This window comes from Periplaneta americana, chromosome 14 (assembly GCF_040183065.1).
Source record: "Periplaneta americana isolate PAMFEO1 chromosome 14, P.americana_PAMFEO1_priV1, whole genome shotgun sequence".
In the NCBI taxonomy this organism is placed as follows: Eukaryota; Metazoa; Arthropoda; class Insecta; order Blattodea; family Blattidae; genus Periplaneta; species Periplaneta americana.
Genome location: NC_091130.1, coordinates 45,391,609 through 45,419,420, shown reverse-complemented (window position 1 = coordinate 45,419,420; position 27,812 = coordinate 45,391,609). Strand labels below are relative to the sequence as shown.

General features: G+C 35.7%; 1 protein-coding gene across 1 annotated transcript in view; it reads left to right on the top strand.

Moving 5' to 3' along the window:
- The window catches only part of LOC138713266 (protein APCDD1-like), a 269,121-nt gene that overhangs the window by 206,082 nt on the left and 35,227 nt on the right, over positions 1–27,812 (top strand). The window contains exons 3-4 of the mRNA XM_069845227.1: positions 11,070–11,482; positions 19,227–19,456. Coding sequence (XP_069701328.1) covers positions 11,070–11,482; positions 19,227–19,456 — 643 coding nt within the window. The remainder of the gene's footprint in view (positions 1–11,069; positions 11,483–19,226; positions 19,457–27,812) is intronic.

The following is a 27,812-nucleotide window of genomic DNA, read 5'->3' as shown; positions in this document are numbered from 1 at the left end:
GCGTACCTAATAATTCCTAGCAAACGTCAAAACAACCTTCGAAATTGTCATCGCGGCTTCCCATGTGGTTACCAAGTGGCTGGAGACGCCGACGAAACAGTTGACAATACCAATGCACGTAAAAAGCATTACGGTCTACTATGCCATAAACAAAACTTACACCACAGTACAGATTTTTTTCGGAATCTGTGTAAGAAACGTTGTTAGATGGTAGAGAAGGGGACGTAATTTGTAATTAACGAATAATTAAAATAATATTATGACTAGGGATCGCATTTTGTCCCAGTACGTACGGAGATAAGGTTAGCTGTTCATGGACTATATTATCGTGACGTCATATTTGACGTGTATCACAACAACTTGTTTTTGCTGAAGTTCACGTTCTATTCATCATTAAAAACTAGACCTCATAGACTTTTTACAATGCATTATAGTGATAAATACTGATACTATGATGATGTTTCCTACAATTTGAATAATTATGTTCATTTATTTAATTCATTTATTTTCACTGGTAGAGTTAAGATCATAGGTCTTCTCTTCTACTTAACCAGTACAAAAATGCATAGAAATACAGGGACATCATTTTATTTTTGCTAACATTTCTAATATTAACCTGGCTATACATTTCAATCCACAGTTGAGAAGCGGAAACACCGTTTTCTACCCCCCTTCAACGACTTGAGTTCGAATGATACTGGCGTTAAATACAAACAAATCACTTTACTAGGTGTAGGAGGGAAGAAAAGTAGTTTATCCATTTACGTAAACTAGGAAATATCGTAAATTCGAGTTTGATAACTTTCATTAGGTTTTTGTTTAATCAAAATACTGTACAGTATTAACAATGAGTGTTTTTACTCACGAAGTGAACTGTCCATGCGGACGTATTCATTATGCAGTGTATATTATACTTTCTACAGCACATTAGCATACACATAGAGAATGAAGTTAAATTAAAAAAGAATCACAATATGGATATTTAAACACATTTTTGAAAATGGTGTCCGTTAATTTCGATACAGATTTCAGTTCTAATGTGCATATTATTGCACTATAGACGATTGTACCTAATTCCAATTACCAGTTTCGTCCTTCGTACTAGTAACTCGTGTTCAAATAATTCTGTATCTACTCTATAAAAGAGTACCTTACGTACTGTAAATTCAATGTTCACTTCTGCCCAATCCGAAAAGATAAAATTACTCAGACATGCTATCTACTTCCGTCCAAGTTGTTATGTCGCAGGGTCGTAGAAAGGGGGTTAATCACGTGACAGTTAATTACTTAACTAGCCCTTTTATTTAAGTTATTTTAAACAGTAGTATATTATTACGTAGACGTCCAATTCCTAACAGAAATTAATATTCTTAGAAAAAAGCTAAGACAGCCTGCCACTAGTCATTACAGAGAGGCGAATAGAGGCTGGTGGGGGAAACCGGGATGCGACGTAGGAAAAAGGACGACAGTACCTGTGCGAAAATGATTCACTATTGGAAGCTCTTTCGTCACTGGAAAAGGCGAACATATTTTTGGAACGTACTGTTTACTATGACCGTAAGGCTACTATGACTGTATATGTGGTCTTGGATCTGTGTGGAGGACGGTTGAACTTCATTAGTAGAAGGGGTGGGAGTGAAGTACATTCAAAAACTCAGGTACAATAAAAATTGAAGTAAAAATAAAGTGATTTCCCTGTATAAATAACAGGAAAACAGTTATATTATTTTTATATACAGAATACAGATACAGCAGTTTAAAAATGAGTTAACCCTGGCAGGCATTGGCTAAGAAGTTCATTAATTCATGTAAGTGACGCTATGTATAGAGTTATCTTTATGGACGAGGAAAGCTTAGTAAAGTCAATTATTCGTTTTGGTTGTCTATAGTTGAATTTCTGAGATTTCCGAAAAGTCTAACAAACGCTTTAATATTTAATTAAAGATAGAAGCGAAAAGGAAAACAGGAGATTGTATTTGTCAAATTTCAACGAAATCTAACGCAAACGAACGTTGAATGCAATCTCTGACTTAGATTAATTTTTCGGTACGAATACCACAAAGTTGTCGTAGTAACATGTAGTTGTAATTAGATGTACTATAAAGACAATAATTGTATTAGAATGTCATGACTCCTAACGTACAAAGGTCTCAATAGTCTCTGATTAATTCTTCTTCATCAATTCACGGTATAGGCCGAGCATGTTCCGGTTTCACATCTTTCTTTAAGGATCTTCCTACGGAGCGTCGTCCTTTAGGCATGTAGTTTAACATTTGTTTTGGGATTCGTTTCTGTGGCATTCTATGTAAATGTTGTAGCCAGCTGTCTCTGTATGTCTTTAGCCCTTCACTTATTTGTTCTGTTTGTACAGGGACTTCATTTTATTTTTACTTCAATTTTTATTGTACCTGAGTTTTTGAATGTACTTCACTCCCACCCCTTCTACTAGTAAACTTCCAACCGTTCACAATACAGAGCCGAGGGCGCGTAAGCAGTACTGAGTGAGTACAGTACGTTACAGAAATATGTTCGCGTTTTCCAGTGACGAAAGAGCTTTCAATATTGAATCATATTTTCGCACAGGTACTGTCGTCCGTTTGCATACGTCGCATCCCGGTTTCCCCCATCTACTTCTGTTCGCTTCTCTGTAAAGTCTCGTAGCTGGGCTGTCTTAGCTCTTTTCTGAAAACATTAATTTCTGTTAGGAATTGGACGTCTACGTAATATTACACAAGTATTTAAAATAACTTAAATAAAAGGGTCTTGTTAAGTAATTAACTGTCACGTGATTCCCTCCCCCCTTTCTACGACTCTGCGACAAAACCACTTGAACGGACAGTAGATAGAATTTCTGAGTAATTTTATCTTTTCGGATCGGGCAGAAGTGAACATTGAATTTACAGTACGTAAGGTACTCTTTTGTAGAGTAGGTATAGAATTATTTCAACATGAGTTACTCGTACGAAGGACGAAACTGGTAATTGGAATTAGGTACAATAGTCTATAGTGTGATAATATGTACAAAAGAACTGAAGCCAGTATCGAAATGAACGGCCACCATTTTCAAAAATGTGTTTAAATATCCATATTATGATTATTTTTCAATTTAACTTTGTTCTCTATATTGTACGCTAATGTGCTGTAGACAGCATAATATACACTGCATAATGAATACGTTCGCATGGATAGCTCAATTCGTGAGTAAAAACACCAAGTGTTAATAATATACTGTATTTTAATTAAACAAAAATCGTAATGAAAATTATCAAACTCAAAATCGCGATATTTCCTATTTTACGTAAATGGATGAACTACTTTTCTTCCCTCCTATACCTACTCCAGTCATGGAAGGGGTAGCAAACGGTGTTTCCTGTTTCAATCGTTAATAGAAAGGTATAGGCAGATTAATATTAAAAATGTTAGTAAAAATAAAATGATGTCCCTGTAGTTCTATTCTTATTACTGTATTTTTTTGATTCGGTCCACTTTTGTACATCCCTTGACAGTTCTAAGAAATCTCATTTCTGCAGCCTGTATTTTACTAAGGTCTTTCTGCACAGTAGTCCATGTTTCACTGCCATATAGCTGAATTGGGATCGCCATTGTCATAGTAGGGCCTATTTAAACTGTGTGTGTTTTGTCTTGTCTTGTCTTTCCTTTTAGTGTACTAGAGATTATGCCACATACTGATTGTTCATTTCGAAATGTGTCATGACGGTCACTGTTGATGAGTCAGCGATTTGAAGCGAGTTTCAGCTTTTATGTCAGAGAAGTTGGTTATTAATCAAGGCGTTCAATCTGAACTTGAGAACGCGTACAATATAACTTGAACGTCGTAGCAACAGTTGGCGGTCTGTACGGTCTGTGTGCTACCATAACCTCTTTCGAACTGTGTTTTGCGCGGCCAAGTCGTACGCAGGGTATTTGTTATCATCGGTTGCGTACCACAACATTCCACAATACAAATCAAATGCTCCGTGTCCATGTTGACAGTCGAAATTAATGTCAACAAATACGTAAGTGATCGCCTTAACCCTCTCCACATATCTCGACAGTAATAAAAAAACTTACCTCAGTACATGTTTCGAAACAATTCATATTCCTGCCACTACCGGCGTTACCGAACGTATCGGTAAGTACTCTTCAGAATGAACGCCGTACTTGCTAGGCAACTTCTCTGCCACATAGGTAATACACCTCTGCGGAAGTGTAGAAAGATTGAATTCTCTGGGCTCATTGGCTAGCCACATGAAGGCATACAGCGAGCCATGACACACTTTGAACTGAACACCCAGTATATTGTGAAACTGTTATTTGATATTAATATCATTATCTGGTTTATAGCTGATATCACAGCCGAAATATCTTAAATGTGATACTTGCCCTATAGGTTTGCGTTCTATTGAATGTTATGTTTTATTATTTTAACGACGCTCGCAACTGCCGAGGTTATATCAGTGTCGCCGGTGTGCCGAAATTTTTTCCCGCAGGAGTTCTTTTACATGCCAGTAAATCTACTGACAGGATTCTGTCGCAATTAAGCACACTTAAATGCCATCGACCTGACCCGGGATCAAACCCGCAACCTTGGTCATAAAAGTCCAGCGCTATACCAACTGCGCCAACCAGGCCGACCCCTCTATTGATATGTAGGTCCTAATTGGGTATTTTGCCATAGAATACCATTACTTTTATTTTTATAGTGCATAATTTCATGTTATAAGTCTTCCCTATTATATTCAATGTGTGTATTGGCTTTTGCAGTTTCTCTTCAGAGTCAAAAATTAAAACAGCATCATCTGCAACTAGTAATAGTCTCTGATTATTTAATAAGTTAATTAATTCAATACAATTTTCATGTAGTTTTGCCAAAAAAATATTGCACGTAACTAGTACGAAAATGTCTTTCGCGCACTCGTAAATCACAAAAGTATCTGAATTATGTAAATAATTATTGTGAAATGAATTAATATTTAATACGTTTATGGAAAAAAAATATTTAATAAAAATGTCGTTGGCTTGATAACAATAAATTACTTTAACTTATTTGAATTTATACTTATCGTATTATTAAACCAAATAAACATTTGAAGTGTGTTTTTATTACATATATTTTAACTTTAATAATAATAATAATAATAATAATAATAATAATAATAATAATAATAATAATAATAATAGTGGTTTACTTAACCTGGCAGAATTAAGGCCATCCAGCCTTCTTTAACACTCAACCAGGAGTAAAACTGCGTTACAAAAAACACTACAAATTTACAAATTACATTAAAATTTTACACACAAAACTGAAGAAGATAATAATAATAATATAATGTAAACACGTAAGTAGAAATCAGACATAATATATAACAAATAGAAAGAAAGGAAAAAGCATAATAAAATGTGAACAGCAGATCAAAATAAATAAGACATACAAAGTATAAAAAATAAGAAATTATTGATGATGATGATGATGATGATGATAATAATAATAATAATAATAATAATAATAATAATAGTAATAAAATAGTGAAGTACAAAGCGTACAATGAGTACAATATTTTTAGGTACACACAGTAAGCAAAATCATCATTATATATAGCTCAAGTTAACACATTATAGATATACCATTATCCGGAAATATGAAAACAAAAAGATAAAATAAGTTAAATATCACTAGAACATTAAAAAAATGTGAATACGTGGAAACATGCAATACAACACTTGTCATAATAATAAGTTAGTTTGGCAACTCGTCATAAGATGATTTTCTAACTTGGATTTAAAAGGTTTCAGTGTTCGGCATATTTTATCGCATATTTCAACGGTTTCTACTACATAGTTGCATACATATTTTCAGGATTTTAGTTCGTAAAGTTCCGTAATTTAATAATAATAATAATAATGATAATAATAATAATAACAATAATAATAATAATAATAATAATAATAATAATAGGCTAGTAATAATATTATTTATTATTATTTGTATTATTATTATTATTATTATTATTATTATTATTATTATTATTATTATTATTTACAAAAATTTCAAACAGAAAATAATACAGAAATGAAATCAGACGAAATTCAGAATTTGGTATCAAAATAAAGGAAATTATGAACAGTAAGAATTGTTTTCATGTGCATATTATTAACTTTGAATTTTTGGTTAAGATGGACTTGTGCTCAGTCGGCGAGTTTGGAACCTATAAGAGTAGCTTACGTACGGTGTTTAATCTGCACTTCAACCACTGAGGAATCCTACATCAGCACCTGAACGAATGATTCGTAAACCGCTTTTGTTCTTCTTAGTAAATTCCTCGCTGGAATGTCACCATGTTCAAGATTGAATTGCTTGACATGAAAATCGGAGACTCTCGGACGTGTTAGACAGTCTCTCACCTGACAGCCTGTGACCTTGAAGAACTCACTTCGTCAGATAACATTTCCAGCTCGTTCAAGCTATTAAGAGGCCATTCAGGAAGAATGGAATGGGCAGTAAAAAAACCGATGTCCCTTTTTACATTTGCTCTCTCCTTGAACACACTTCAAATGGGTTACTACTCCGTATGCAAATTTCTTTCTGTTTATTTCGCTGAAGAATGTGACACCGATGATTCAAGCAGGCTTATACTTGCCAAGTGCGTTTACTTCTATGAATGCCATTTTACTTCAGTTTCTTTCTTAAGGGGAGAGGATGGTATTTTTTGGTAAAAAGAAGAGTAAATTTTCAAAAAAAGAATTCTTTAAAATACTCCGTGATATGTGTGGAATGCATAGCATAACATTTTGTGGGTATTTGTGCCCTTATCGCATGTTGAGTCGCCACTTTTAAACTTCCTGCATTATGGATTTTTAAATCTCTCGCCAAATTTTATTGTTGTTTCCGGTATATTAAATTTTCATTTTTTTTTTCTTTAAAATACGCTTTGATATGTTTGGAATGCATTGCATAACACTTTGTGGGTATTTGTGACCTTATCGGATGTTGAGACGTCATTTTTAAACTTCCTGCGCTATGGATTTTTAAATCACACGCCCACATATATTGGTTTCCAGTAACTTCATTTTTTTGCAAGACAAAAATGGATATAATTTCTGAACTATTAAAGATACATGCATGAAATTTAGAACACACATTCTTTAAACTATCAGGAAACTTTTCTCTGTAATAGAATTTTGTTAATTGATTTCATTTTAAAAATTCGTCCGTTTGTTTGCAAGAAAGGTAATCAGAAATTTGTTATTAAATTTAATTGTTTATTTCACAAACGTAGGGACTAATATCAAAATTCTGTTACAGACAGTTTGTAAAACATGTTTTTGCAAATACATTGCAAAGAACCGTTTGAATCTAACTTTAAAAACGGTTTAGATATATCGGTTTTAGTACAACCCTGCATTGGGTATACTTTTTTTTTCAAATTTGGGCCCCCAAATATTTTTTTTCAAAATATTTATATTTGGTTGAATTGCAACTCCTATGAGCTCTCTACACACAAAAAATTAAAACTTTACACCAAATAGGAAATAAGTTTTAAAAAATACCATCTTCTCCAAGAGAGGTGACGGGTGAAATTTTGGTCATTTTGAGTAAAAAATCGCATTATTTTCCTTGTAAAAAATGAATCAGCAATTTCTTATTTATATTATGCTGACCTCGTTTCAATGCTCTACGGCGCTCAAAACCATAAAAACAACGCAATATATAAATGGCTGCACCCTTGGACTTCAATTCCATGCAAATTTTTCAGACTCTTTTCTCACACTTTTTTTTTCAGCACATTTCGTCAGGTACGAAGTGTAAAGGCCCTTACAATGTTGATGCTAGGAACATGAAATTTTTACTGTATGTTCTATACACTGTGGTTAACAGAACAGCGCATGGGTTTTATGATTAAATTAATTACCTCTGCGTTCATACGCTCCATAATAAAGCCTTTGTTAACAGAAAAAAAGGGAACTGATCGCATCTCAGATAAGAAAAATTCGGATTATAAATGTATCCCCTTTTCCTAAAGTAAAAATGTTACAAACTGACACGTGCAGCAAATTATGTACATGAAAGCATTACGTACTTTTAAAAATAAAATTTATTCAATGCATGCAGCATGGACAGTATTATCAAGTCTAAATATTGATTCTTCACTATTTCTTTAAGCAAACAGTCCGTAATTTTCTTCTAGTTTTTCTTAATTTCCAAATGCAAAACAGATTACAAATAAAATAAAACAATAAATCAACCTTCTCATATTGATATGATTTTACAGAAAAGTTGCAGAATTCACCCTTCAAACTTAATACCACAGTCATATGTATTGGTTATTTTGTATTTAATAATTTTTTTAGTTGGTTATTTAACGACGCTTTATCAACTACGAGGTTATTTAGCGTCGATGAGATTGGTGATAGCGAGATGGTATTTGGCGAGATGTGGATTCGCCATAGAGTACCTGACATTCACCTTACGGCTGGAGAAAACCTCGGAAAACACCCAATCAGGTAATCAGCCCAGGCGGGGATCGAATCCGTGCCCGAGCGCAACTTCAGACCGGCAGATAAGCGCCTTAACCGACTGAGCCACGCCGATGGCTGTGTATTTAATAATAATAATAATAATAATAATAATAATAATAATAATAATAATAATAATAATAATAATAATAATAATAATAATCATCATCATCATCATCATCCTTCACGAATTAGGCCTCTGTAGTCCTGTTTCGGCCCCATCTAGCAGTCTTCTTAAAGGTCTTCCTGGTCGACGATGTCCTCTAGGTTTATATTGCATCATAATTTTTGGGATTCTTGAATTTTCCATTCTTCTTACATGATCTAGCCAATTGAATTTGTATCTGCTGATTTTTTCTTCTACTGACTCTACTTCTAATTGTTCTAAAATTTCTTCATTCCTTTTTCGGTCTAAAAGAGTATATCCTGCTGTCCTCCTCAAAATTTTAATTTCCGTTGCTTTGATTCTGTTCACGTCTTTTTTCTTTAATGACCAAATCTCGCTTCCGTATAAAAGGGTAGGTAATGCTAATGTATTATATATTTTTATTCTTGTAGATTTTTGTACTAATTTAGCTTTTAATGCATTGTTTATTATTCCTAGAATTTGTGTAAATTTGGTAATTTTCTTGTTCACATCTTTTTCATTTTGATAAGATATTTCACAACCCAGATAATTGAAATTTTGCACTTGTTCGAGGCATTGGTTATTGTGTATTATCTTACTTCTGACTGGGTCTTGTCCTAAAAATGCCATTACTTTTGATTTTTGTGCTGAAATTTCCATCCCAAAATCTTTTAATATTTTATTTAATGTATACAATCCTCTTTGTAAATTATCCTCTGAATAATAATAATAATAATAATAATAATAATAATAATAATAATAATAATAATAATAGTCTTTATATAAACAACAATTAAAAATCCGCGCATTTTGTTAAGCTTCAATACTGTGAAATGCTTTGTGACTCTCTGCAAATTACTATTTGTCAGTTTTGGCTCTCTTCTAATTTCTAGCTATATCTTGGTACGTACTGTCGACAGTGTCATTTTCAAATATTCTGTAAACTTTTCGTCACTGAATGTTTACGTTCTGCAGATAACAACTGACTAAACAGAATGAAAACAGAGTCGCGGACAGGTGGTGGAGGAAGTAGAGATTGTAATTTTTACAATCTAGAGAGCGCATGCCTGGAGTCCCTTTTTTATTGTATCCATATTTGTGTAAGAATAATATGTTTTAATGAAATTAAAATTAAGCTGAATATTTCGTGAAGTTTTCATAATTACTGCACAAATTCCCAGCCTGAGCGGAACAGCGTGGCTCTTATAGCTTGCGTGACGTAACCACATTAAAAGAAAGTTTTTTTTTCTTTTTTTTTTTAATTAAGTAAACTTCAGTGTATATAAATAAATATATTATAATTAGGAATAACAGGAACAGAGAAAGGAAATCAAAATAAAATAAAATAAAATAATTTGACACTTGTTTATGGGTATTGCCCACTGGCAATCCCAAAAGTACCCTATAGCCTCATATCACTATGACGTTTTCTTTTTAGTCTTCTATGTGCTGGATCTTGTGGTGGATTAGTGACAATTACTCGAAGTAGGGGATTAATGTGGTTTAAGAAGAAGTTGTACAGTCTGATGTAGCTCTGTCTTAGGACCTCCGTCACTTCAGGAATACAGAGATCATCGTGCAGGTTCTTGTTGCTAATATACCAAGGTGCACCATACATCAGTCTCAAATAGCGATTTTGCATTATCTATATTTTTCTTATCTGTGATACAGAAGCAGATCCCCAAATTGAACATCCATACTGCCACACAGGGCGCATAATTGAAATATAGATAAGTCTCTTGTAGTGTAGAGGCAATGAAGATTTGTCTTGAATAATGTGTTTTAGCAGGTAGATTCTGTGTCTAATTCTTTTAACAATAGCTGATATGTAGCTATGCCAAATAAGTTTGCTATCTAAGATTAATCCAAGATATCTGACGGATTGAGCAATTGGCACTACTGAACCACATGTTACTGGATAATTTACAGTGTTTCTCTTATAAGTAAATTTGACTAAATTTGATTTTTGAGGATTCATAATTACTCGCCATTCCTTACACCATGTGGAATTTTTTTCACAAAAAATGTTCAGTTGTTCTGCTGCTGATTCACAATTATATTCACTAAGGAAGACAACATCATCAGCAAAATGGGCTATTGTTAAGTGATCTTGAGTTGGAAAAGCCGACGTATATAGAATATAAAGCAGAGGGTCCCAAAATACTACCCTGAGGTACTCCAGATTGAACAATATTTGATTTTGACTGACCAGATTCGTATTTAACAGAGAATGTACGTTGTGAAAGATATGACTTAATTATTAAATAATAGGTATCTGATACATGATTTGTTTTTAAAGAAAGTGTGACCAGATATCTGGAATGCCAGACGCATAAAATGTTTCAAGTTAAAGCATTTTTTCATTTAAGCAAATATTATTATTGTTCGGTGTTAAACGCAGTCCTCAACAGTGGTTGTGTTGTTGCAGGTGCGAAGTACGGCCAGGTCCGGAGTTCCTGATGCGCAGCTACACCTTCATGAAGAACCACACGTTCCGTCTCCTGCAGTTCCACTACGGGGACGAGTCCTGCACGCTGGCACAGTACACGCTGACGGCCCGGGGACGCTACCGACTCAGAGGACGGTCCTGGGTGACGCCAGGCGCCACCGAGGCGGAGTACACGCTGACACGCGTCACGGTGACGGCTCACAGCGCTGAGGTGGCGGAGGAATTGGCGACGCGCGTCAACACCACGTGTCCCGGCCAGGTGCGCAGGCGCTGGAAGCCGCACCGGGACTACGTGGTGCTGAGCCTGCCGGAGGAGCCGCCGGACAACAACCACCCGCCAGCGCTCAGCAGTGGCTACCAGCGGAGGAACGCCGCATCGTCCACTGCCCTCGGTCAGTATTATTGATGGGTCAATTCTCGGGAACTTTGTCATCAGCAGGGCTAGGATTTTGATGAAATTGCATCTTTTTTCTAGTAAGCGAGAAACATTGGTGCTTTAGTATTTGTATGTTATGTGATAAACTGAGTGTTTTAAAACATATTTGTTAGGGCATTTTTTTGCATTTTTACCTCTTGAAATTCAAAAGAGCATTTTTATTGGGTCATTTTTGGGATATTTTCAATTAATTTTGGCCCTAAATCCCCATTATTAATGTAAAATATTATTTATTTCCTTCGATATTTTCTCTGCGGATTTTTTCATTTAATACCCATTATATTGCATATTAGTTCAATCGTTTTTCTACACAAATATTGTCATTTTGGAAGTAAATCCCGAAAAGACTAAGTATATGATTATGTCTCGTGACCAGAATATTATACGAAATGCAACTATAAAAATTGGAGATTTATCTTTCGAAGAGGTGGAAAAATTCAAATATCTTGGAGCAACAGTAACAAACATAAATGACACTCGGGAGGAATTTAAAAGCAGAAGAAATATGGGAAATGCGTGTTATTTGTTCGATTGAGAAACTTTTGTCATCTAGTCTTCTGTCAAAAAATCTGAAAGTTAGAATTTATAAAACAGTTATATTACCGGTTGTTCTGTATGGTTGTAAAACTTGGACTCTCACTTTGAGAGAGGAACAGAGATTAAGGGTGTTTGAGAATAAGGTTTTTAGGAAAATATTTGGGGCTAAGAGGGATGAAGTTACAGGAGAATGGAGAAAGTTACACAACGCAGAGCTGCACGCATTGTATCCTTCACCTGACATAATTAGGAACATAAAATCCAGACGTTTAAGATGGGCAGGACATGTAGCACGTATGGGCGAATCCAGAGATGCATATAGAGTGTTAGTTGGGAGGCCGGAGGGAAAAAGATCTTTGGGGAGGCCAAGACGTAGGTGGGAAGATAATATTAAAATGGATCTGAGGGATGTGGGATATGATGGTAGAGACTGGATTAATCTTGCTCAGGATAGGGACCAATGGCGGGCTTATGTGAGGGCGGCAATGAACCTCCGGGTTCCTTAAAGCGAGGAAGTAAGTAAGTAAGTAAGTCTAAATATTAATATTCCTACTAAGCCAATTATGTAAGATTAATTTTAGGGCTTTTCAAGGGCATTTTTGAAAGATTTTTAGTTCATAAATGCATTGTTTTTAGGAAATTTTTTCATGATATATAGGTCATCAAAATCCTAACCCTAGTCATCAGGAGTGTAACCTGCAAGGAATATTTCATCATCTCTTAAAAATTGGGTATACCGTAGAGTGGAAAGTAACATTTTACAATTCTTCACACACATAACAGATCATGTCATTTGGAAACGTTTTGTCAAATAATATTTTTTTTCATACGACCAATAGTTCTTGCAATATTTCGAGAAAAAAATGTTTTAATGTTGCAACGTTGTAGACAGGAGCAGTGTTTACTTCGCGAGATCAATGCATCCCAGCATACTGAATGCTTCTCCAATCATCTACTTGGCAGGGGTTTTGAGAGGATGTACATACATACCATTTTGTAAACAAAAACATCTGTTGAGGATGCAGTCAAATCAAAATTTATGTAATCGTAACGTGTTAATTACATGAACTATGTTAGTCGTTATCTATGATGAAACGTTCGTTATTGTATCGTTTCAGCACTAAATTTAGTACGAACAAACACGTAGTTTCCGTTACATTTTAAGGCAATTTCATCAATAATAAAGTAGAAATAAAAATTATGCATAAAATAAAATTAATCCTTTAAATACAGTATTATTTCACATTGAGGATCACACAGTTGATGTCACTCCAACTCAATTACAATGCAATGTTTGGAAGAAATATACAACTTTTAAACTAAATGAAAATGATACACATTAATGTGAGGTACACTATTCTCTACAATGTCTTTTAAAGGTATTGTTGAAAGTGTCCACCAGTTGCGTGTTTACAATTTTCACACTCCTGATCCAGTTATCTGTCACGGTATAAGCGAGCAGCTGCAGCGGCATTGTGATCAGTTTCGCCATAAATTAATAACATATCCAGATACTCACGATTAGAAAACTGTGGCATCCCGTTGTATTTCAATTGCTTCGAACTGCACGTAGCCTGCAACTAATGACGAAGTGAATGTAAGCGTATCGTCCGCTCCGTACACCTAGCTCGGCCAAATGGATTGCGTACGTAAGAAACAGTGTTGCCAGCGTGTCACAGTCCTGTTCCCATGCAATACGTACACGACTATTAACGCGATTTATTCGAAATATGTGTTATTTTCAATGCAAATACTACTGTAACATGGCCATACATAGCTTACTTTATCATCCTACAGGAGATTAAAATCAAATTTTGAGCAGTTCATGAAAAACTTAATCATAATTTCAAGTTACAAAAGACTATTTTTTCGAAAACACCCTTCTGGGAACAAAATATTAGGTCTATTAGATTTTCTTGTTTGTCATAATTCGAGATATCATATCCTAGAAGGATTGTAAAAGGTTACCTTCCATACTTCCTATGCTATTGTTTATTTCTGTGCGCTATTTGCAGCAGAAGTGAATATAAATTATGTGATAAAGCTCCAAACTGGCCCACAAAGAGAACATGGATGGAGACGCCGTTTGTGTCAGACAGATTTACGAGAAAGGTCGTAATTCTTGGCTGAGCCACGTATCCTCTAATTAACCTCACCAATTCATCGACGCTTCTTAATCCAATCTCGTTCAGCTGACGGAAAATATCACTTCATTTCATTGGAGCGTCTCGCCTCCCCCATATTTCACTCTATGTAGACAATCTCACGCATTCCAATGGAGCCAAAAAATAGTGGAGCCATGTACCACGGGCCAACAACAAAGCCGTATATCCTAACGATGCTCCAACTACTGTTTTGGTACTTAGGCCTAAAAGCGTCCGATGACATGGTGTTTCGAAAATAGGGCGGAATTCAATATTGAATTATGAAGGAAAATCAATCTATTGAAAATAAAGGGCACTCTTTAAAGTTTCTACATACCAGGCGTTACCATGAAACATAAATTAATACGTTTATTAAAAAGTGTACATTATAGCAACGGCTTAGCGCACATATGGGTTAAGTGTAGATTTAACTGAAAACGAGTTTTTTACGTGTAATGAATGACGAGGAAGCGTAGCCTATTGTGCACAAATATGGTAAGTGAAATCCAACTGGAAAACATATTTTTTGATGGCTTTGTGTTGTAAGTACCTAACTCAAGATGCACAGATGTGTCAGGAGCACTTACCACTTGTGTGCTGTTGTAATTAATATACTAATGTACCTATTTCAAGATACACAGAAGACTCGGGTATAAATGCAATGAAAACTTTCCCGAAACAATATGTTCGGATTTGTGCAAAGAATACTGGAGCCCAGGGGCGGCTTTTGGGGCAGTGTCAGTGTGCCATGGCACCACCAATGAAAGAAACAAAAAATAATATCCTAAAAAGGAGTTGTAATCGTTTATTTCTACACATTTCCTTCGTATTTCATCTGAACGAGCGCGCGCACAGATCGGGACGCACTCTTGCAGTGTTTTTCCGAACGTTGGAGTCAATTTGATGTGGCACTGTCTGCGTCCATATAACACTGTACAAAAGGCTACTGATTCTAGTTTATATGCGTTTCTTATGGCAGACACTGAGCCGAATTCAATATGACTCAGTAGTTAACATTCCGCCCGCTAGAGCGCAGTAATGCAGAAATTTCGCTAGATGGCAGGGTTGTTGGAGACGTTAGGCAGGGAACCATCAAGCGCAGGCTTTCAGGAAAATACAAGTTAAAGTTCCGCGCCAAATCTTAATATAATATTACCAATTCAAAACTAATGCACACAACTAGGATTTGAATGTGTAAATGATTATCCATTTAACAATATTGAATGCAGAGGTAGTTAGTCGTGGTTCTTTTTAGAAAGATATATATTTTTTTCATATTATGTAACACTATTTGTTAATTTTGTGTAATATTTGTTTTATTTCGCGGTAACTAAATATAGCTACACTGTTGCTAGTGTTGATGCTTTTGTTAACAATACACAAGATCTATGCAGGACATGAACATGTGTTATTCAGGTTGCTGCCTTGGATTCATCGGCCTGTTTAAATAAAGTGCAAACGTGTTAATTTATTATCTATATCACTGTTTATCTCGTGTGTTTTGCCAGTAATTTTACTAGTTATAAAAGTTATTTGTATTTGACTTCACAATACTGAGAAAGTTTTGCATTATCTGTATTTGTAAATTTCGTTATCAGTTTCGGAAATGTTATTGTAACTGTTACTAGGTGCATTATTAACTGCACACCTGGTAAAATAGCTGGTTTAATTAATGTGTTTTATATAACATGATGTAAACGTGAGCTGTGATTATCATATTTTACTTGGGTGATTTGCGTGCAACCATTTTTTTTTTTTCAATTTTGGCACCACCACCAGAATGCCTCACCGGCCGCCATTGCTGGAGCCTCACAAATGATAAACAACAGAAAATTCGTCTGTGCTCATTAATTGAAAATAAGCCTGTTTGTCGCAAAAATACTTATGCTAAGAAGGAAAGGAAAACTTCCCGAAGTTTTTTCCTTCCCAATTCTAATGGAGAGAAGAACCGAGTTTGTTTAAAATTTCTGTGTGTAAAATTGTCCGTTATTCATAGAGTTGTTGAAATTTGCATGAACATATATGTTAGTGACACAGAATTATACATTGGACAAGATGGCAGATCTAAGGTGCAATTGGCACGGAAATTATTCTTCTAAGAATATTTCCAATATAGAACATTTATTTGTGAAAAATGCTTAGGAAAGTAAAATGATAAATTCCAGGAGAATATCTCGTGGCCCGGTAATTGATGCTAGGCTCTAGGCCGCATCGAAGGCTGAACTGAGAAAAAGTATTCTCTTATTCTAATTTTCCTAACTATTGTCAACTGGCTATGGGCATGACGAAACCCACAGAACAAGCTCTCTTCCCCACTTAAGTAACGTATCTGAAGATTAATGAGCTCTCTTATCTGGCGGCTGGTGCGGAACGCAAGATGAACGTTGATGAAAGATAACTTAGCGTACAACATGTGGGCTGTAATTGCTTACAAAACCTGACTAGAGAACAAGAAATTTCGAGCGAAATGATAGAAAGTGAAACTCAGGAAACATTTGAGAACAGGTGACGATGAGATTACTGTTGGGCGAGGTGTAGGGAGAATTTTAAGGTGAAGTTCCAGGTTCGAATCTTTCCTCCCGCAAAATTGTTCGGTTGTCACTGTGATACCCGGTGTGGCTTTGATCTATTCGTGTGCCGCTTATTCATCGTCGACACGTTACCTCCATATAGAATTATACGGGGTTAGTATAAAAGAAATAGACACTTTCAACTTTAAATGTAAACATAAAACTATCAAAGTTATCAGGAATAAATTTAAACTATTTTATAAAGTAATTTCTCAAGTATACTTTGGGAACTCATAAATTTAAATATGCTCTGCTTGTGTCACACGGCACACATCAAGAAGAAAGACTAGTTCATCTCAAATCCGGTGTAACATGCCTGCATCGACACTAGCCACAACAATAGAGATGCGTTGTTTCGACTCATCTAAATAACTAAGAAAAGTAAACATTGTATACACAAATCCCCCCAAAAAATCGCACGGTGTGAGATCGGGACTCCTTGGTGGCCACCGTGCGAGAGTGCGATTGTAGTCTGTTGCGCGGCTAATCCAGCGCTGTGGAAGTGTTTCGTCCAAATAATATATAACGCCCTGGCGCCAGTCATGCTATTGGAGGATGGATTTCCCCCCTTCCCTATGCAGCTGCAACAGTTTCTCAACCTAACAGCGCAAAATGTATGTCGATATTTCAGACAGCCATCTCAGCTATTATCCTTGTGTCAGAGCAACAATCAGCGCACTAATACCAACAGTGTGTCTTATCAAAATTTCTACAGTTCTTCAAACTAACAGCGCAAAATGAATGTCGATATCACATTTTGTTTCTGTTTTATACAACATTGAACATGTCTATTTATTTTGTACTAATCCAGTACTTTCAACGATTGACATAAATAATATATTTTGATTTACAGTATTAATAATACAGAGTGTAATGTTATAGTGTAGTTAAATATGTGAATCTTGTTATACACATAGAAACGAACAAAAAAAAACTAAATGTCTAAACGGCTAAAAATTAAAGTTTGTCACAATGAAAGACGACGAGAATTGTAATGAGTAAAGTACTGATATGGATATTATTTTGGGGAGGAATGATTGAATTCATATGCTGTGCTCGTATGTACGCTGCACATTATCCCTAACATGAATTTACACGGACGATGGATTGAGAGGAATGGACCTGTTTCATGGCCGACACGATCACCCGATCTCACACTTCGTAATTTTTTTGTTATTCGGGCATCTGAAGTGTTTGGTGTATGCTGGAAGACATCCTACCCTAGACCACTTGTGTCAATCAATTATAGAGATATGTGCTAGGATTCGGAACTCTGTTCTCTTCTTCCAAGATCTTAGGAGTTCATGGTATAGACGGACGAGTTCACGCCTATGGAGTAACGGTCAGCGCGTCTGGCCGCGAAACCAGGTGGCCCGGTTTCGAATCCCGGTCGGGGCATGTTACCTGGTTGAGGTTTTTCCTGGAGTTTTCCCTCAACTCAATACGAGCAAATGCCGGGTAATTTTCGGTGCTGGACCCCGTACTAATTTCACCGGCAATATCACCTTCATTTCATTCAAACGCTAAATAACCTGAGCTGTTGATACAGCGTCTAAAATAGCCCAATAAAATTAAAAATAAAAGATATGGGCAAGCCTACGCTGCGATTGTAATGGTTGTTTGTAATTTTTAACACTCGCTATGATACAATAAAATGCGACAAAAACGTTCAGGTCTACGTGGTTAGGAACGATATCTTTCATTAATATTTTTTCTCTGTCATATCTCTGTCATTAAGCCGTATACGCTATTAGTTCATATGACACTTGTTTTTTTCAAATATGTAAAATGATGCACATTTTTAAGATGTGGAATAACAGAACAATGTCCATTTATGTTTCATATAACTGAGTTTCATGCTTATTGTTTTTCAGACATTCTTTATCCTCTTTGCAATGTCTTCATTTCAAGTTCCGTCTCTGTGTAGTATAGACCATAAGTTGCAAAATTTAACTCGTTTCCTGATTTTTTCTCCATCTATATATGATTCGTCAATATCATTTGTCAAATGGGCCTTTTCTGTTTTTGTGAAATTCATTCTCAATTCTGATTTACGATATTCAGCCGATAATTGAATAGTGTGATCTCAAACTGTCTTATTTAATTGGTCACTTTTATGATTTCTATATATGTTGGGAGCTCAGTAATTATATTTTAAGCTTCTTTTCTTCCACAACAACTCCAATCCTTGTTAAAAGTTTATGTTATTATGCACGTCACTTGAAAACTCGCTGGTCCGTAGACCAGTGGATAAAACAATCTAGCAAAGTCCTTTAATAAAAATGGACTTAACACGTTTTGGGATCACACTCTTCAATTGGTTGTAGGCCTACATATAATTTGCATCCTACCCATTATTCGAGTAGGATTATGGAGTTAAACTGAATTGGAAAGGGGAGTATTCCCAAATTTTGACAACATGTAATATGTCACCTGTTTTCACTTGCAGCTCGTCATCAACTAAGAATGATGGTAACTGAGGAAATGGACTGTCTGGCAGCATTGCACGCCGTGTTCCATGAGATACAGCTAGTCAGGATACAGAGGAGGCCACGAGGTCCTCCTGACAGCCGTCATCCCCGCCACGAGCTGCTGCTGGGGGATGTGCACTCCCGCCCAGAGTTCAGAAACTCGTACAGACCCACGGCCTTCCAGACGCCGCTCCTTCGAGCAGACCAGGTGCGTCACACAATCATATTTACATCCAATGCTTATTCTGTATGATTTTATATAAATTATAGTAATCGGCACAATATGTAACTAAATAAAATTGTGCAAAGAATGTTAATAGTAGCTACACCGTTAGCCAGAAAGTCTTCAGCCGAAATATTGTGGTTCAAATATCGAAGGACCGATAAGAGAGTCGCAACTTCCAACTTATAACGATGTGATAACAAATTTCCTTTGGATCAGATAGTTAAAGACACACGAACTAGTTGGGAAAACCCTTCAGGAAAAGACATCGCTCATGCAACTGCCGCCAAACTTACCGATGTTTGAAAAACAGCATGTCTTCCTACCATCAGCAAGCGTAGAGTAGTAGAAATGATAAAATTGCTCCATAGTATATATCAGAATATTCTGAAATCGCACAAACGAAGTGGGCCAACACCAAAATGCGCATGAGCAGGCATTTATTAATAAATCTCGAAATCTGTTCGATGTAAGGTGCGACAGTGGGATACGACGGTTTTGATAGCCCTGTTGTGGGACACTCAGGTTGAATTAAAAGAAAACATATATACTGGAAGTAATCTAGTACAATGCAATTTATTAATGTCTGATTACTTTTTGGAAACTACATTTCGCAAGTAGCCTCCACAGCAACGAATACATTCCTGCAATCTGCTATGCAAGTTCTGCAAAACTCGCCCCAACAAGACAGGTTGATGGTGCTAATTTCGTTCCTTATGTTTTGTTTCAGCTGGATGATGGTATGAGGTTTGTTGCGATACATCTTACTTTTGATATAACACCGTAGGAAGTAATCAGCTGCAGTCAGGTCAGGAGATCTTGGTGGCCAGGCAATGTCTTCAAGTAGTGAAATTATTCGTCCTGGAAACATGTTTCGCTGACAGTTCATTGAACTATGAGCAGTGTGCGCTGGTTACTTCCTATAGGGTTATCTCTAAAGTAGGGTGTATAGCAACAAGCCTCGCACCATCATCCAGCTGAAACAAAACATAAGGAACGAAATTAGTGCCATGAAACCTGTTTTGTTGGGGCGAGTTATACAGAACTTTCATAGCAAATTGCAGGAATGCATTCGTTGTCGTGGAGGCTACTTACGAAATGTAGTTTTTGGTTGGATGATCGTCCACCTCTGCTTCGGCATGTGGGCGTGAGCCCAGCAGCCGGCTGATCGGTCTGGGCTCTTCACGGGCTGTAGCGCCACAGATTATTATTATTATTATTACTATTATTATTATTATTATTATTTATGTGCATAAGTATTTATTATATAAAAAAGAGATGGATTATAAATGTAATCCGCGCGAGTACTCTTGTCACGAATTATAGCGCGAACACTAAAGGGTTAATCTTGATTATATTACAATGTTTGGAAATAACATAGCAAAATATGATATATATATATATATATATATATATGCTCTGAGCCCCCTCTATCGATCGATAGTCTGCTTTTCCAGGTACTTGCTATTAAATTGTGAACTTCACATACAGAGTGATTAACGAGGATTTACCATCTCTTACGAAGGTTATTTCCGAAGACATTCTGAGCAAAAAATGTCATAAACATTTGTCCTAATCTCAATATTTTCAAAGTTATATTAATTTTAAGTTGTTAGTAAAATACCTCTCTTCTTTAGATTTAAGGGTAAAAAAATATTACAAAAAACAGAGAATTAACTATTCAGAAATGTAATTTCTTTAATTGGCTAGTTTCTGAAGCTAAAAATGTGTTGTTAATTGTTTTGCACAAATTTTATTTGTCAATTTTTAACTAAAATTGACATCATTCTTACGCACTTATAAAAAAATTGTTACAAATCATACGACTTTAGGAACTTGATTCCTTACAGTTTAGTTATGCATCCTAATGTACAGTCTTAAAGAATTTAGTAGAGTGACGTGATTTGTAACAATTGTTGTGATAAATGCGTAAGAAAATGTAATTTTGTTGTTAAAAATTAAAAAAAAAAAATCTGTAAGAAGCAACTATTTTTTTTTCCATTTCATTTCATTTATTATATTTTATAGATCTTACATGAGCAATAAAGCTTTAAGATGTGGAACAAGTCAAAATTTTACAATATTACAACATTAAAAATTTTACAATGTCTACAGTTTTACAATTTTGTAATTTTCTACAATTTTTTTGCAATTTTTTTACAATATTTTGGGGAGCTGTAATGAGATGATGTGAGGCCCGAGGATACACCAAAAGATTACCCGTCATTTGCCTTATGGTTGGAGAAAACCTCGGTAAAAAGCCAACCAGGTAATCAGACCAAAGGGGGTGAAATAAAGTGAGGCTGAGGACTCGCCATAGACCATCCGGCTTCAGTCCCACGGCTGGGGAAGACCTCGGAAGAAACCATTCAGAAACTATGGAATTCACAACACATTTTTAGCTTCAGAATACTAGCTAATTAAAGAAATGATATTTCTGAATAGTTCATTCTTTATCTGTAATATTCTTTTACCCTTAAAACTCAAGAATAATGGTATTTCACAAATAACTTCAAATTAGTGTAGGCTAATTCTGAAAATATTGAGATTAGGACAAATGTTTATATAAATTTTTTGTTCAGCATGTCTTTGGAAATAAGCTCCGTAAGTGACGGTAAATCCTCGTGAATCACTCTATATCTACGTGAACTGCTTACTTGTTGGTGTGAACGCACTGTAGTCCTTCAACTTCTAATAGTTATGAAACCACTCTCAACATGACAGTAATAAAATACTTCACTTTACAGTCATCATCATCGTGGTCTTGTAGTAGTTACATACGGACTTCCTTTAGTATTCAGAGAGATTTATAATGAAGATCCACGCAAAAGTTTTATGACAGTCATTAAGTGAAACCGAAGGTGGTCAAGTATAAAGCAGAGGTTATCAGAATCTTCAATATGTTTTCGGGAGAGAAACCAGATGCTACATCTTGGCAAGTACTTGATGGCGTACTTAAGAATGGAACATACGCCTTACAGACCAACTGACTGACAATCTAACATACATCAAGTCTTATAATCCAAACAAGGAGTATATCAGAAGATGGAACTATTGCCCTTTCTGGTTCTCCAACAATTTACGTTCCAACTTTTGCTATCCTCTAAATCAGGGCTGCACAAACGGCGCTCATTGAGCGGAAAGGTACGTCGGAATGACGTAGACCTGTTATAGGTAGAGGGTAGTCCACGCAGCTATCTGGTGTAGTGTCTATTATCAGTAGCTATTTCAATTTTCCTATCTATTGCTACATAATGGAGGAATCTAAAAAATGGAAAAGTGATCATCAGGCAATTTTTTTCAATATTGCATGGGAAAATGCTTATTTTTTCACAGTAGCTAGAGTCAATACGTATCTGCCATAGATTTATTGTATTTATTAACTTGTATTCATTTCAAACTTACTAGCAAAATAATAAATACTTAGTTACTTACTTACTTACTTACTGGCTTTTAAGGAAACCGGAGGTTCATTGCCGCTCTCAAATAAGCCCGCCATTGGTCCCTATCCTGAGCAAGATTAATCCATTCTCTATCATCATATTCCACCTCTCTCAAATAAATTTTAATATTATCTTCCCATCTACATCTCGGCCTTCCTGAAGGTCTTTCTCCCTCCGGCCTCCCAACTAACACTCTATATGCATTTCTGGATTCGCCCATAAGTGCTACATGCCCTGCCCATCTCAAACGTCTGGATTTAATGTTCCTAATTACGTATGTCAGGTGTCAGGTGAAGAATACAATGCGTGCAGTTCTGCTCCATTCTCCTGTAACTTCATCCCTCTTAGCCCCAAATATTTTCCTAACCTATTCTCAAAAACCCTTAACCTATGTTCCTCTCTCAAAGTGAGAGTCCAAGTTTCACAACCATAAAGAACAACCGGTAATATAACTGTTTTATAAATTCTAACTTCCAGATTTTTTGACAGCAGACTGGATGATAAAAGCTTCTCAACCGAATAATAACAGGCATTTCCCACATTTATTCTGTGTTTAATTTCCTCCCGAGTATCATTTATGTTTGTTACTGTTGCTCCAAGATATTTGAACTTCTCCACCTCTTCAAAAGATAAATTTCCAATGTTTATATTTCCATTTCTTACAATATTCTCGTCACGAGACATGATCATATACTTTGTCTTTTCGGGATTTATTTCCAAACCTTTGCTGTGGTCGTGCCAGAGAATCAGTCCCATTCCGAGGCTTATTTGAAGGATTCGTAACAAGCTGTATTTACGGTGATGGGTTGTTTGCCCTTCGCCCAACCCCCATGCTGGAGGACCACCCCTCATCGGCTGTCCGCGACTGCTTATTCAATATAATAAAATAATAAAATAAATAATTTGTATTTCTGGTGGTGTGGAAGAGAAGGACTGATGACCTTAACTGCACGAGAATAAATAAATAAGTAAATAAATAAATAAAATTAATTAACTAATTAAATTTAATTAATTAATTAATTAATTAATTAAAATAAATAAATATTACAACCACATACCAAATTTCTCCCATTTTACGGTATGGAAAAAATTGTTCTTCCTGTGACACATATCGTCAAGTGAGATGCACTACCTGATAATAATAGATACACACATCAGCCAGAACCTCAATCAGAGGTGAATGACTCTGTATAAACAGTAACATCATTCTGTTCATGGTAAAAGTCTCGAATTTTTTGCTTAATTGCCTAAATGACAAATTACGTGTAGCTATGTGTCACCTTAATGATATTCATTTTATACGTTCCATTCTCCGTCAGCGCCATGGTAACTCCAAGTTCTGTCTTTATAATCTGAAGAGAAATAACCACAACGAGGAAGGAAGGTATCACGTTTATTTTGGATCTTGTTAGCTGAGCTTGTTGTGGTCGTTCTCAAGTTACATACTGTACAAACCACAGTAGACGTGAGGTTATGCGGGCCTTGTGGGAGGCCTGGCCATAATAAAAACCCAATAAAACTCTTTATACCCGAGTCGTATCTCTCGTTTTTATTATTTACTCTTTTAGTTTTGCAATTCCTGAATTTTAAACCTTCCTAACTAAAATCAAGAGCTGCCTCAAACAGCTTCTAAGATCCACTAAAAATGAGAAACCACTGTAACTGCATTAGTAACATTACTTACTTATAGATCCACCGTTAGCAAATGTGACTGAGAATCGAGCGGACCCGGGTTCAAATTCTGGCTGGGACAAGTTATTTGGTTGAGACTTCTTCAGAGGTTTTCCCTCAACCAATCGAAGCAGAAGCTATCAATAATTACTAGAGTTCGAAGTTGAGGCACATTTACTCTGAAGTTAAGTATACACAGAATAATACAGTGCTTACAAAGCAGCAGGCAAGGCAGTCTCTTCCCTCATACACACATCATGTTAACTGGATGGAGCAGTATAGGCCAAGCAAGGAAAAAATTAAAAGTTCACCTGAAGAACTAACGTAAATATTATATTGATTGGAATACATCGCATTATCGTCTCTAGGTTGTAGAAACTTAATATTATTCTTAGGCCTATAAATAGTTATATAGAGTAATACTATTTACAAAGGTACTTTGTAACAACAATAATAATAGTAATAATAATAATAATAATAGTAATAATAATAATAATAATAATAATAATATTAATAATAATAGCCCTTAATTAATTGACTAAATGGCGATCTTACTCGTGTTAATTATGTAAGCATGTGCAGCTTAGAACTGTTTCGGTGCTACTTCACACCATCCTCAGAGCCTTCTGTGTGTCGGCGTCATCTCAACTTCGCTGCCTGTTGTGTGGGTGCGTTCGTGTGATGAAAAGTTGTGTCAAATAGTGTGTGTGTTCTGAAATTTATCTGTGTGTTGAGTATTTGATTAGGGTGTGTTTTAGTGTGTCTGTATATTTCATATTGTTCTAGTATGTTGAGTTTTTGATTTTTGGGTTATATGTGTATGATTTCCATGTCTGTATTTATGTTATTGTATGTGTGGTTGGTATTAGTTATGTGTTCGGCATATGTAGATGTATTGTGTCCTCTGGTTATTGCTTTCATGTGTTCTTTGTATCGAGTTTTGGATGATCTGCCTGTTTGTCCAATGTAGAAACTGTCGCAACTATTGCATGTGAGCTTGTATACCCCTGTGTGGTTGTATTTATTTGTTTGTGTCTCTCTGAAGTCTCTGAGGATGGTGTGAAGTAGCACCGAAACAGCTGTAAGCCGCACATGCTTACATAATTAACACGAGTAAGATCGCCATTTAATCGATTATTTATATTCAAGTCTTAAAAGTAGTGTACGAAAGATTCAACATGGAGAGCCCTTAATTATTAGAACACATACTTACTTACTCACTTACTTATTTACTTACTTACTTACTTACTTACTTACTTACTTACTTACTTACTGGCTTTTAAGGAACCCGGAGGTTCATTGCCGCCCTCACATAAGCCCGCCATTGGTCCCTACCTGAGCAAGATTAATCCATTCTCTATCATCATATCCCACCTCCCTCAAATCCATTTTAATATTATCTTCCCATCTACGTCTCGGCCTCCCTAAAGGTCTTTTTCCCTCCGGCCTCCCAACTAACACTCTATATGCATTTCTGGATTCGCCCATACGTGCTACATGCCCTGCCCATCTCAAACGTCTGGATTTAATGTTCCTAATTACGTCAGGTGAAGAATACAATGCGTGCAGTTCTGTGTTGTGTAACTTTCTCCATTCTCCTGTAACGTCATCCCTCTTAGCCCCAAATATTTTCCTAAGCGCCTTATTCTCAAACACCCTTAACCTATGTTCCTCTCTCAAAGTGAGAGTCCAAGTTTCACAACCATAAAGAACAACCGGTAATATAACTGTTTTATAAATTCTAACTTTCAGATTTTTTGACAGCAGAATGGATGATAAAAGCTTTTCAACCGAATAATAACAAGCATTTCCCATATTTATTCTGTGTTTAATTTCCTCCCGAGTATCATTCATATTTGTTACTGTTGCTCCAATATATTTGAACTTCTCCACCTCTTCAAAAGATAAATTTCCAATTTTTATATTTCCATTTCGTACAATATTCTGGTCACGAGACATAATCATATACTTTGTCTTTTCGGGATTTACTTCCAAACCTATCTCTTTACTTGCTTCTAGTAAAATTCCCGTATTTTCCCTAATCGTTCGGGGATTTTCTCCCAACATATCACGTCATCCGCATAGACAAGCAGCTGATGTAACCCTTTCAATTCCAAACCCTCTCTGTTATCCTGAACTTTCCTAATGGCATACTCTAGAGCAAAGTTAAAAAGTAAAGGTGATAGTGCATCTCCTTGCTTTAGCCCACAGTGAAATGGAAAAGCATCTGACAGAATCTGAACTATAATTATTAGAACACATAGCATTTGTAACTGTAGACTTAAATAAATTACAAAATAAGAAAAAGCAGTTACATAAACACTATTATTATAACACAAGGTCACAGAAATAGACCTGTCTGAAACTAATTAGATTACTATAAAGAAACATATTTAGACCAAATAATTAGAAAACCTAACACCCGTATGACTAAAGCTCGTTACCAAGAAACGAAGTTAATATTATACTTCAAATGAAAATAAGTGAAGTATTATATTTAGTAAGGATTTAATATTAGTAAAACGTCAAAATGAAAGTTTTGTAGGTTAACTTGATAACAAAATAGAGTAAATTAAGAATCAAACGAAGTAAAGCTACGGTTTGTTTACGGCGATCATCGCCGGGCGCACATCGCTGGCGGTTGTCGCCTGGAGTTGCTAGCAGTGAAAATGAATCTGCACGTTTTCTTTACAGCGATAATCGCCAACGCGACGCGACGTAGATCGTTGGAAGTTGCTTCTGAAGCAAATTCAGGTCGCACATCGCCGCATACATGTTCAATAATCGACATTTAGAGAAGGCCATGTAGATATATTGAATTGTATTATGGCAGCAAAGCAAATGAAAATTGACAGCGATGTACGCTGATAAAGAAACCACTTCCTGACGATCATCGCTAGCGTTTATAATCGCCGGCGACATGCGTCCGGCGATGATCGCCGTAAACAAACCGTAGCTTAAAATGAAGTACCGGTATCAAAAATTAACCAAATAATTATTTAAAATATACTGTATGTTAAATATAATAATATATAACCTACTAATTTTAATTACATATTCTAAATATAGGCCTATCATATTTATAATTTGGATTTTTACGGTATAATTTTTAAATATAGATACCGGTACTTCAAAATCACGTCATTATACATTTTAGTCCATAATCAAGGCTGTTTTTTCCCAGCAATTGCGACGCATTTTGCCATCTATAGGCCTACTAATAATAA